Source organism: Cryptomeria japonica, chromosome 8, assembly GCF_030272615.1.
Source record: "Cryptomeria japonica chromosome 8, Sugi_1.0, whole genome shotgun sequence".
Taxonomy (NCBI): Eukaryota; Viridiplantae; Streptophyta; class Pinopsida; order Cupressales; family Cupressaceae; genus Cryptomeria; species Cryptomeria japonica.
In genome coordinates this window covers 337,373,257-337,386,805 of record NC_081412.1, presented here as the reverse complement: position 1 = coordinate 337,386,805, position 13,549 = coordinate 337,373,257, and the positions used below count along the sequence as shown (strand labels likewise).

General features: G+C 36.3%; 2 protein-coding genes across 8 annotated transcripts in view; one reads left to right on the top strand and one right to left on the bottom strand.

Annotated features, from left to right (window-relative positions):
- LOC131079082 (retrovirus-related Pol polyprotein from transposon TNT 1-94) overlaps positions 1-13,549 on the bottom strand; it is a 74,868-nt gene that overhangs the window by 19,134 nt on the left and 42,185 nt on the right. The gene's annotated exons all lie outside the window — the stretch shown is intronic.
- LOC131079066 (tobamovirus multiplication protein 3) overlaps positions 1-13,549 on the top strand; it is a 90,466-nt gene that overhangs the window by 47,320 nt on the left and 29,597 nt on the right. For both annotated transcript variants that reach the window (XM_058016956.2, XM_058016965.2), the window contains exons 2-5: positions 510-600; positions 968-1,020; positions 1,167-1,259; positions 1,372-1,443. In XM_058016956.2, the coding sequence (XP_057872939.1) occupies positions 510-600; positions 968-1,020; positions 1,167-1,259; positions 1,372-1,443 (309 nt within the window). The remainder of the gene's footprint in view (positions 1-509; positions 601-967; positions 1,021-1,166; positions 1,260-1,371; positions 1,444-13,549) is intronic.

Genomic DNA, 13,549 nt, shown 5'->3' with positions numbered 1-13,549 from the left:
AAATCAAATTCAAACTAGAATAAAAACATAATCTAAGCTTTCAATCATACTTTAGATCAAATGATTCATCAACACCCATATGAAGCAATGTGTGTGATCCCTCTCTTACAGTGCACCTAAACTATGATTTTTACTTTCCCTATGCCCCCCAACCCCCGCAATTCTAATTTATTCAATAGCTTCGATTTAACAGATAAGTGTTAATATATATCCTTTCATCCTAATTTATTTCAAGACAAAGTGAAAACAAATAGAAAAAGGTATGGAAAAGTGGATGTCACAAGAGTCTAATGCTACATAGTTATAGAACCTGATTGAACTTATATCAGTTACCAATGAATTTTAATTAGGATAGTTTTATCGTCAACAAAATATCAAAGTTTATATTGAATTTTTTGTAGTGTAATGATAAATTACAGAATTATTTTTGAACCAATTGATTTTGAATCATTTAAAATTTTAAAGATTTTAATTTTTGGTAATAGGGTTTCATGTTTTTGTTGTTTTAGATTCAACTTATTCGTATTGAGCTGAGAGTGCCAGAATATGGGTGGACAACTCAGAAAGTTTTTCATTTTCTCAATGTTGTTGTGAATGGAGGTAAGCCTTAGATAAATAGCTGCAGGTAATATGGGTTTAGAGCAGTTATTTAATAGTTCAAAAAATTTACTGCATTGATGTCTTGGGGTCAGATGTATTCCATTGTGAATGTGAATTAGATAACAATAGCATCACTTAGTCATGGATTGTCTATATCAGTCTTCTGTGAGTAGGATCCAAGTTTTTAAATTGCAAGTTGGTCCCAAATCAATTTTGTATGGAATAATTAGGGTTCGGAGCATTCATTTCTTTTAAATAACAATAATCCTAGAAGAATAAGCTTATTTTATACTTGTTTTGATTATTGTCTGCGATTTTTTAATGAAAAAGTGTTTTATTAAGAAAGTTTTGTTTCCTTGTTTTGCAGTTCGCTGTGTGATCTTTGTATTCCGTCGAAGTGTGCAAAACATTGAACCTGAGGTGCAATTTTGTTATTCTTTCTAGTATTCTATGCTGCATTTTTTATGTGCATTTCAAATTATTAGTTAATGCGTTTAACATTATTAATTTATGCTTACAGCTTTTGCTTTTTTGCTGACTTTTATTCTGGTGATTATGACTACTAGATTTTGAAATATATTTTACTTGATATGCCTGGGCTGCTATTCTTCACTACATATGCACTGTTGGTGCTGTTTTGGGCAGAAATTTACTATCAGGTTCTTCTAAACCAGTTCCTTATTGTTATTAACCTATTCCAATATAAGCTGTACTGGAATATTATATTTTGCAAACTCCGTGTCATAATGTAAATTGGATTACTTTTTACAGGCACGTGCTATATCAACTGATCGCCTTAGACCTACATTCATGACAATCAATGCCATCATCTATCTTTTTCAGGTAAATAGCCACTGAATGTTGACATTCAGATGATCTTAGACTTACATTCATGACAATCAATGCTGCCATCTTTCTCTGGTAAATAGCCACTGAGTGTTCACATCTAAGATGTCCTGGAAATATGTTGTACATAATTAGATTAAACTTCAGTTTCAACTAACAAATCGGAAAACTAAGAGTTTTGAATGGGGGTTATATCTTTTGATGGTAATAGGTAAGATTAGAACCATATTAGTAGATATGAGATTCCTTTCTAAACAAGTTAGTTAGGAGGTCCTTTTCTAAACGGGATCTGTATCAGATCAAGACTTGATCTAACCAGATCTTAGGAGAAAATTTTAGAAAAAGAATTTAAATTGACATCTAGTTCGGGTGAAATGCTTTTTGGAAAGTATTTGACGTATTTTTTTCTGACAGATTATTAAAACAGAAAACATGTGAAAGCAACAAATTCAGAAGAACATGAACCTTTCCCATTGCCTTTATAATGCTTAAGTTTTACTCTTTTTTCTCATTTTTATAGTGATATATGCAATTCTGTCATTTGTACCTTACATGTGATGTATACAAAGCTGTATGCTATTTGGGATTTTAATAGGGGAAGGCTTATGATGTTAAGGAAAACAGGTATTTAAACTTCAAGTACTGGCATCTTAGTCTGAAAAACAAAGAACAATCCTAGTTGAAAAAAATGAACAGTTGGAAAGGAATTGAATAGAACAGTAAATAGTTTTTCATACAGTTAGGCATTGTATTCAAGAATGGCGATAAAGTACCTGGAGTTCTCAAGACAAGTTACTGTGCATGTTTACAGCCAGCTTATATCTTCTGTACAAGCTTTGTGACTTACAATAACATGCGTGTAGCTTGCTTTTGAGAAAGAAAGATGAGGAGGATGAAAAGTGAAGAAGGCACTTGTGCTTCCTATCAAGAGTTTCCTTCCAGTTTCAGAGATTTTGATCAGGGTTGAAATTTGACATTCTTCCTTGGTTTTGAAATGAGCACATTTGTCACAATGTTAAGCTAAGATTGATGAAATTACTGATAATTTTTGGCCCTGTCAAATAATCATTAACTTTTTGGTTGATTACCCCTAGTAAATATCTCTACATTGTAAATTTCTGATTTCACCTTGTAGATTTGTCCAAGTACATCAAATAATTTTAATTTCCATGTATGGTTCACTCACTGCATCACAGAGAGACTGAATCTGGTGTCCATTCACCTGTACATTTCTCTTTCTTACTCGGTTAGATTGAATGAAGTGCCTATGCATGCTCAGTTCAAAGGCAGTTTGCATCTACTTGCTGTAATCGTTCTAAATTGTTAACTCCACATTAATGAAGAGTGTATGAGCAGGTTTGGTGGCTATAGCCTATGACATGTATTTATCTGTTTACTGATGTATGTCCATTTTAGTTTCTGTAGTTTGGGATATTGCATGCTACAATTCAAAAAACAAATTCTATTAAACTTTAGTGAGTTCTATTAATTTAATAGACAATGATGGTGGTGTTTGTGAAGGGTCGCAAGATATCATTCAGAAGCCACAAGAAGTTTGTAGGTGCATTTGTGGAACGGAAGGCATCATCAACCAGTCATACTTGCCTTTGTGTCTTGAATACTGTCTTTTAGGTTGACCAGAACTTGGATAACTGAACTTGGAATCAATCTTTGTGATGATTATGCAGCTTTAAGGTGGTCCAAAAGATCATCAATGTGAGTAGAAGATACATGCTTCATAGGGATCTTGTTGAGTGAAAGATACACTAAATAGAGATGCCACAATCCATCCTTCTTGAGTGTGTGACAACTGGAATACTGAAAGGTGATGAAATTGGTCAAATCTTATGTTGGTCACTGAGTTCTTTGAATTTTTGTACAAATCTCATCATTCTCCCAAACTTATTTGTAATAGAAGTGGTGATCTCAGGATGAGATCAATCTAATGCTTTATGGATCTGGAATGCCTTTGGGTTCTTTAGAGATATCTTCATATTGCTGTAGCAAAGTATCAAGCTTTGGTTTTTGAGATGCAAATTCAATAGATTGAATTGCTAGAGTATGCTTCGTTGAAGTGTTTTGTAGTAACTCTGGGAAGAACATGGGTAATGAAAACTTTTGTGCGTGAGAGATGAGCTTTTTGTATTGCTTGATAGATAATGAGCTTTTGGAGGGGACCTTGGAATGTGATAGAACAAATTTTGACCTTGATAGATTAATATTGTGCCTTAGCTTTGTATGTAGCTATATTTCTAGTCATGCAAATATAGCTTACTGAGAAAAATGCCAATTCCAATGGTGTGACATCATGAGTAAGAGAGTTTTGCATGTGTGAGATACAATTCTCAAACGTGCATTGGCAAGCTACCCTAAGCTATGGTCCCTATTGAAACAAACAAAGTAGTGGGATTGGTATCTTTAGAGTTGTCAAGGTGATCCTTGCATTTTTTAAGTTGATGGTATATTAAGCCTTCAAATGTTGAATCAATTCATTTGATGCTTTAGTGTTGATATATCTTTGGAAATTAGGATGTTGAGATTTGCTTGCACCTTGAATGGACTTTCGTATTGAAAATAAAACCTAAGTGTTTGATGTGGGACTTGGTTGAGCATTATATTAGAATAATATCTTTCTCTTTGTGTTATTAATGGTCATTTAAGTTGTTTCTAATTTCGCCTCTAGTTAACGATTGTTTCTTTTAGAAACATCGTCTTTGTAACTCTATTTAAAGGAGCTTTGTCTCCTTGATTAATTGAACAACATTGATTCTTTGAAATCCATATGCTTTTGCATCTGTATTATGGTATCAGAGCAGCCTTGGTTAATTTCGAAATAATTTTTCAATTAAAAATTCGCCATGAATTTTTAACAGTTTTTTTTTGAAAAATTTCTTTGTTTATTCGAAATTGCAGTTCATTTTGGTTGCACTACTAGGGTTTTCTGGCTATTTTCTGCCCTCTCCCGCGACCCGTCTCTCTTGCATTTCGCGCAACCACGCGACGCATTTTTTTCCCGCCTGCAGATTTTTTTCTGCCATTTTTGTATGGAAATCTGCATTTTCGGCTAGGGTTTTGACCCTCCAGATTCAGTCGAAAAAAATTTCTGAGTATAGATTTGTGGTGGGTTTTTCGAGACCTCAACTGGGTCGTCGTCAGAATTTTCTGGGTGCCTCGATTTTCGAGCCAGCGGATCCAGATTCCGATAGCAGATTCGTTCTGGGTTTTTTGCAAGGATTTTTGGGTTGTCTTCGGATTTTTCTGGGTCAGCTAGATTTTTTTTCTTGAAATTCGTGCCCGTCGTACTTCATTTTTTTGAAGTCTGTACTTGCATCTAGCTCTGTTTCTGCATTGGGATTCGAATTTATTGAATTCTGTGCCAACGCCTCTTCTCAATTTTTTCGTTTTCCATGCATTGGGAAACGTGCAAGATGGCATCATTGACCAACTTGATGTTGGAAGGCAGTTAGGTTTTGTGCGCTTAGCATCTTCTCAATACCTCGTTTTTCGTGCCTCGAAAAATGTGAAGATGGCTTATGGGCATCGATGTTTGTTTCAGTTTTTATTTTTTAATACTTTTTTACCTAAAAAAAAATTCTGATGGGTTTCAATATTTTTTCCCTTAAAAAAATCTGTGGGTTTTAATAATTTTGTCCTAAAAATTATCTGTGGGTTTTTAAATATTTTTTGTCCTTGTAAAAAAAAAATCATGAGGGTTAATGATTTTTTCCTCAAAAATTGTACTTTGCTGCAGTCTGTTTTTAGTCGCACCTGGAGTTGTTGTGCGAACATCTGCACTAGTCTCTTGTTTGCAGTCTATTTTTCGGGCATCTTGCTCATCTGCAATAGTTTGGAGGGTTTGCCAATTTTTTCCTCAAAATCGTGACAACTATTCTTAGTGTGTCTCTAGTTACAGGGAGGAACAATTCTCCAACATCAGGTTGGACGGTTGGTGTTGTTTTGGGTATCTCCAGAAGTTCTGCAATTTCTGGGAGGGTTGGTGGCAGACTCATCTCAAGTGGTAGAGTTAGTGGCAGGCTCTTGTCTTCTGTTGCAACATGTTCTGAGAAGAAGGGGGCAACCTTCTCTGTTATTTCTCTTGGTAATTAGAATGATGACCATTAAGGGAGGGTATTAGAATAATATCTTTCTCTTTGTGTTATTAATGGTCATTTAAGTTGTTTCTAATTTCGCCTCTAGTTAATGATTGTTTCTTTTAGAAACATCGTCTTTGTAACTCTATTTAAAGGAGCTTTGTCTCCTTGATTAATTGAACAACATCGATTCTTTGAAATCCTTATGCTTTTGCATCTGTATTACATTAGGTTGTGGTATTGTGAGAGAGTTCTTTGTTCTTCCAAAGCTTCCTAGATAAGTGTTTGGGCTTCTGCCGAAATTGGTTTCTTTGCATCATTGGACACCTTTGTTTTATGTTGTTGCTCTTTTGGATAGATTGAATCAACCCTGGGTTGTATTCCTTCTTTTTGATACCACAAACAAGTTGACATGCATGGCTTAGAACTCATTATAGAAATCAAGTGACAAGATGGCTGTTTAACTTTAAGATGACAATTCTTTGGACTGGTGAGGAATCCAAGTTTGGATCGAAATTCAGTGAGTTTTACTCAGATACGAGTGATCTCTGCCAGTCTCTGGAGTTGCATGGCAGACAATTTACAGACAAAGGAATGGATATTAATGAAAATTATCTGAGCATGCAATGGGTTTGAATAGACAAACATGGAAACATGTAATGTCCCCTTTTTGGGACACTAGGAAATCCATTAAATAAATAAGTTTAAGTTGTCAAAACATAATAACTTTAAAGACAACTTAATTTAATTATTATTTAATGCAGATTAAAGTGACTTTAATGACAATATCAAATTATAAAGTAAAGTCACTTAATTATTAAAAGGAATTCCACGAGACAGTCAGTGGACGAACAAAGAGTCACAGGGTTGGGCTATTTAATAACGTGGAGAGGATCATTTTGGACACGCTTGGTTTTATGTTTGGAAATTAATTCTCTTGGAGAGTTTCTGGGAAGCTCTAGTTTTCAGCAGGTTTGAGGATGAAAACCCTTGAGCTTGGTGGCAGTGGATGGAAATCCATTGTCAATTGGAGTTATCATGCAGGTGACTCACATGTGCTTCAAATGCTTTATGCTGGTTGTACAATCCAACTGTGAATGCTGTGGCTGGGATTGGTAATTTCTGCTGGTGTTCTACTGAGGATTTTAATGCCATGTTTATCTTTAAATTCAGAATTATTATTTCAATCTGAAAATTAATGACTATCAGTTAATTTGATGGTGTATTGAAATCTTTTGCATGTGGAATTGTTGTTAATTTTTTTTGTGAATCATTGGATGAAAATCTGGAACAAATATCCTAGGGGGATATTTCAGTGGTATCAGAGCAGAGAAATATATCTGTTCATCAATTTGGTTTATTGATATTGATTTGGGTGATCAATAAAATAATAATTTTTGAGCTTATTGGAGTGGCTTTGCTATTAATTGCCAATAAGCAGGCCAATTGAAATAAAGAATATTTTTCTGAGTGCATAAGATGGGTAGGTCCAATTATATTTGGCAGAGTCTTTGCAATATTGGGCGATAAATAATAATATTAAATTGTGGCTTTGAGAATTGACGGAAGGAAGAATTGCCTTATAAGGTTCGACAATTTAATCCTGGGACTCTTTATTGTCAGGTTTATTGAATTTTAAGAATATACTGGCACTTCAATTTTTTTTTTTTTGGCAAGTTAATAGTATGATTTTGTGACTGAGCTCTAATTATCTTGGTGCATAGCGGAGGATTTCTTCTTGAAATCGTGAGACTCCTTTCTTGAGGTGTGTCGGTTTGTTCTTTTGAAGTTCTTTCTGGGTGTACATCTGCAAGTGACTGGCTACAGGGGTATCGTGGGTAATAAGGATTAAAGATTATAAACATTTGAATCCATTGCAGGGTTACTGCAATTTATATTGGTCAATGATATCATTACCGTGAGAGCACCGCAACTATTTCTAAGATCAAACCAACTGCAACTGAAGGAAGCAATACTATCAGTATCACTAAATACTCGACTTTCCGGTTAATTTTGTGTATGTTTTGCTCATGAAAAGCTGTGGAGGGCTGTGAGATGAGGTATCACTTTATCGAGGCCACTACCACTATAGAACATCAAAGAAAACCACAATCAAAGAATGATGGGGCTATTGGAGTAAACAAGAAATAATAGTTTCTGGTTCTACAAGTGCATGAAAAGTTATTGCAATTACTGGGTATATGTATTCTGTGAGTCAATGATATCGTTGCTGAAGTAGGGCAAAAATTCTTTGATGTTGTTTTTTCTTGATTATTACGGGACGATTTTCCGAGAATTGTATGTCCCTTGTGGTGGGTGTTTTCTGTTTAATTTTGAAGCCATCGATTGCTGCTTGCATTAAAGTGTGAGACGTTTTTATCACAAAAGATCAAGCATTGCAACGTGGCCCTTTCCAGTCGATTCATAATCGTTGTGGTGGAGAATTCATAGATACGTGGGCTTCTTTTTTTCATCAGCTTATTTCTTGGAGACATTACCTTAGCTGGGTAGGAATATTTGGAGGGAGCCGTTTATTGTTTTTTCCTAACTCTGCAAAACTTGCGAAGTATCTTGAATAAGGAGTCATGAAATTATCGACTTTCATATCGGGAGTTGAATGTTGTCAGATTAACTTCTATCAACAGGTTCTTGTGGTATTGCTGTTTCATCTGCCGACAAGCTCTTTGGCACTGCGGGGGAGGGGGGGGGAATTGTAACTGACCTGCTAGAACCAAATTTACTGTGTAACTGCCCAGTGCCAAATAAAGAAACCGCAGTGTGGAAAAATCAAATTTATTGTGTGACTCTTGGGAGTCGTTCAAACTGTATTGGGAGACAATTACTCAAAATTTGCTTTTCTCTGTGCTGATCGTTTTGTTTGTCTTCATGCTAAATATGGGAATCACTACAGCCTTCGTATTCCAATGCTGGGAAGGATATTGCCTATTATTGTTGGTCATGTGATTTTCTTTTTCACCAGATTTGTATCGTATTAAGTGGAACAGGGCCGTTTTCTTGCTCCTCATGAGACCCATTTTCCTGCAATCAACGTGATTTGCCAAAGCCTAGTTCATGGATTGGTAGCTTGTGGTGGAGAAGATGGTGCTTTAGAATGCTTTGACCTGAGACATAAAGCTGCTGTTGGGAGAATTAATATTGTTGCATCACCAGCAGATTCTGAGCAGGAAGTCATAGTAATACGATTTGATTAGACAGAAGGATTACATGTAGCAGATTGGAACCCATGCAAAATTCCCTAAGTGTTGCTGGAGTTGCGTGAAGGTCATGTTAGGAGTGTGGCAGTTGACTGAGGAAATGGAAGCCGCCTAGCTGGTAATAAGAGCGCCATTCATGCTACAGGTTGGACGTGAAGTTTGAAAGGCGTCGTCGTGGTAGCGAAACAGTCTCAAGTAATATTGCCAGGCTCCATTGTTTGAATCTTTCATAGTTTGAATGATAAACTTGTAGTAGTAGTATCAATTCGAGCTGAAAAACTTTGTACTTCCTGGAATAATTTGTAGTGTAAGGAGTAATGTGTTTTGGAAGAATATCATTTGTTGAGCCATGAACTTATGTAGTGTCTGAAACTATTTCATTCAGGACAAATAAATGGCAATGAACGCCACCTTTGGTGTAATATCCCTTGCTTATATACGTGTAAAATGATGAAGTTGAACTCAAGGAATATTGTCAAACATTTTTCATACACGCTGAAATCTATCATATACTGATTGCAATTGATGTAGGAAGATGGATAAACAATCAAACATGAAGAATACACCTCAAATGCACTTTTAATTGGAAATAGATATTTTATCAAACACTTGGCATACATGCTTCAGAATAAATAAGCCAAATATTCAATACTGCTTGTCCAAAAGTTCTGATTACAATTCCAGACTTTGCAAATGGCACAATAGCATTTATTACTCAAACCTAATTGACATATGAGGTATTCTAATGGCTGCCCCTAATCTCTGAACACAATGTACTCAGAATATTAACCAAAACATAGACCAAGAGGGATCAAAAACCTGATTTGCTGATGCCAAAGGAATGGGACACCTTCAACAATGATTGCCGATTTTTATTAGGATTTTTAGAGGCTTCTATGATGGAATGATGGAAATCACCCCCTTGGTAGCTGGCCCGCCCTGCCCTTGAAGTTGCAGATGTAAAATAACATAAAGTAAGCAGTCTTCAGCTCCAAATTGTTATTGGAATGATTGTCTTGGCCTCACGAAGTCAGTGCAGCAATGCCCACAAAATTCTGATCCACCAGCAATGAGTAATGAATGAAAATATGAGGATCAATAGGTCTGATCGACCCCCATGGCAGACCTGGAAATAACCTCAGAAAGTGCCTTCAATCACCTCCAAAATGCTTCCAAATAAATTGCCTATCTCCTCATAAGAGGGCAGATATAAAAACATCAAATGATCATGAATCTGAAGTATGTTTCCAAATCATCTCCCATGAATGATGCTTCAAACTCGATAAACTCCAATATGAAGGATTGAAGTATCCCTCACTCTCAATTGCAACCCTTCGGAGGATCTTTCACCACCACAGTTATGCCAATCAAAGAGAGTTATCGTTCTCAATGACTGAAAATGAACTGCAGAAACCCTTGGCTCCACAAGCTATCAAGAAAGAAGTAGTCAAAACATTCGATGATTGAACAAATGAGCCTACCCCTCAATTTTTTTTTTCTCCAAGGGATCGGCCACCTTTTAGAAGATTCCCCTTTAATAAAATAATATTTAATTGCACTTGAGGTAATATTAAAGTATCATTATAATATAAAGTGCAATTGACTTCATAGGTGACGCCCTACGTGAGAGTACATTGTCTCTCCAAAAATCATATAAAAATCAAATGTGAAGCCACAAGCACTGCCCAAGTGACCCTCTCATCAACTTCATGGCCTACGAGGGTCAAGTAATAGGCCAAACTCCTTGTATGTCTGCAAACTAGTGAGAAGGGGACATTACATTTGGAATATTATTTTAATGTTTTGGTTACTTTGGAACTTGATGAACAAGTGTCTGCAAAAATGTATGAATGCAAGAAACAAACAATTTAAAATGCACCAGGTTCAGCAAACCACGGGGAAAACCCCCCCCCAAAAAAACAGTCACTTGTCGCATTCTCAAAATAGGGGTTAGAACTAGCAAGTGTTCTTATAGGTTATCACGGTGGTATCGAACTTCATATAACCAAAGCAAAAATGAAGATACTGGCAGATCAGAAAAGTGTCTTCTTCTCAAAAGAATTTAATGACACATTTAATAATGAGCAGCTAAGGGACTTGCAGAAAGAAAAAGAAGTAGGAAATCGACTCTATGTAATTGGATTACAATTGAAATCCATAAAAAATTCTGATGATGTTCTCTCTAAGTTGGAGGAATTAGATTCATGTTTGTCCAAAGTAGACCAGTCTGATTGGAGGCTTTTGAATTAGGCTTTGTAGGCTTCAATGCTTCCTGTGGTCCAATACAGGTTTATGGAACATCCATATGAAGAGGTGAGACTTGCAGTTGTTTCGTGCCACATTGAGATCATAAGAATAAGAGCTCCTGTAGCACCCTATAATGATAACATCTTGAAGAGGGTTTTACAGCTGATTGTGGAGGAGCCTACATGGGTTACATGATGTCAAAGCCCCTACTTTGGGTAAGAGGGCTAAGATTTTAGAAATCATGGAAGTACGAGATCATTTATCATTATGTTTGATCTCGGATGTGAAAAAATTATTCTTCAAATGTTCAATTGTTTCATTGCTGAAATCAAGAAATTCCATTCAGATAAGGTGAAGACACATATGTCTGACATATTGTCCATGATCCTAGATGCGGATGATGATATGTGCAGGCAGTTGCAATCAGATTTATTAGCTATTTGGAGAAAGGGGCTGGTTGTCTCACATTGTTCTTATGAGTTCTCCAAAGGGTTGTTTGAGCGGAAAATTGAAAGGTTCAAGGAACACATGACTGAAAATGAACTGATCTCCATGGGTTTACAGGTTTCAAGATCTCCAAAAAATAGCAAGAACCTAATGAGAAGAGAGCAGATTTTTTTCAGATGTCAGATGGCTTGGATACTTGATCATATTTGTGAAATTAATAAGGATGAGGATACATTGCAGCCAAGTGGTAATGAGGGTAGAACTACAGGTGAGAATGCTTCCATGTCTCATGAGGAGCAAGCTAAAATTACAAGCAAAAAGGATAATGACATTCAATCAGTTAAGGAGGATAATTTGAAGGAGGAAACAATGGTTTTAGGTGAGAAGCATTTAAAACTCTTTGTTGGTGACCTAGAAATCAACATAGATAATTTTTGTGAAGAGACAAGCTCTTTTGATGAATCTTTGTATGAACATAGTTTGGTCCCTCCTTTCCTTCATGAAGAATGCATGGAAACTTGTTGTGAGATCGATGATATGGCTGCTACAGAAGTTAGTAAGTCAGAAAATTTAATAAGGGATAGCTCATCTCTCTTTGACCAGTTGGATCAACAACCTCTTGATGTGCAAGATTTGAAGGAGCATCTCATGGTTTCAGAAGATGAAGATGTGCAGGTTCTAACAAGAGAAGACAACAATCATAAATTCATTGAAGACCTCATTTGGAAAACCCAAATTGAGGAAAGGGAAAAAAGAATGGCAGTTGGAATCAATAGTACACACCTTCACACCATTAGAGAGGCACTAGGAAAGATGAAGTCAGATTGTTTGAAATTGCTCAAGGATAGAGATCTTGCTATTAAGTTTGTAGAAGATAAGGAGGAGGTGGATGAACTTTGCTTACAACTAAGTATGCTGCTTTATAAATTATCCAAATCAGAAAATCAAACTTCTACTACAGCGACACTTAAGGAAGAAGAAGCTAATCTTAAGAGCATGGAGATGATGCAAATCATTGAAGGACCAATACTCTTGGTGGGGACGAAACAATTCACAATGTTCTTGCCATTTGTTATACACATGATAACAATGAAGAGTAGAAGGACCAGCAAGGAAACAAACCCATAAATTTTGATGATGAAAAAACAATTTGCAGGCAATGAAATGGCTGTGACAACAAGGTATACAAGTAGATTTCAGAGTAGTTTCAGTCACGGGACAACGGTTAGATAGGAGCTTCCAGATTTGGAAGAAGTCATGCTTCAAGATGATGATAAGCAGGACTTTACCAACTCTGAAGTTTCACTTAATGGTGATCAATCCATGGGTGAAGAAGTTGATTTTATTGATGACACTAGTAGTGAATTAGACTTTCAAGAGTTATCAGTGCTGGGCAATGAAGGCATACACACCTCAATCTTGAGATTGTCATCTATTTCTCTTGATAGGGCAGCGGTATGTTTGTTGCTTGGTGACTTCATACTCTTTGATTTCTTATGGACTGGTGGCTGTCCTAGTTGGAATCATATAGCTTTTCCTGATTTTGCATTAGCGACTCAATGATATGGGAGTGTTGAAGGATGCTTCTCTTGGATAGAGATGGAGTGTGAGAGGTTTTTCTTTGATTGGCATTGGTTTGGTGACATGTTTGAAATCATTTATGTTGCTGATCAGAGTTATGGTAGCGAGTTTTGGTATTCCTTCATGTTGGTTTATGGGCATGAAGGGGTTCATCTTCATCTTGTCCGGTTGTTCTACATGCGTGGACGGTTACCTCAATGTGATTGGTTGACAGACTCTTTCATTACTTATAGCACGTTCTACAAATTGATATGGGATCCAGGTAGTGATATGTTTGGTGCATTGACTCTTGTGGACCAAGATATGCTGCTTCATTGTGGGTATGCAGATGTTTTAATCAGTGTGGCACAACGGATTTGTAAAACAGTGTTCCTAAGGATGGTTTGGGATCTTGGTATTGGTATGCAGATTCATGATTGCTTGAGGACAAGCAATCTTTAAGGAGGGAGGTCTGTAATGTCCCCTTTTTGGGATTTTAGGAAATCCATTAAGTAATTAAGTTGTCAAAACATAATAACTTTA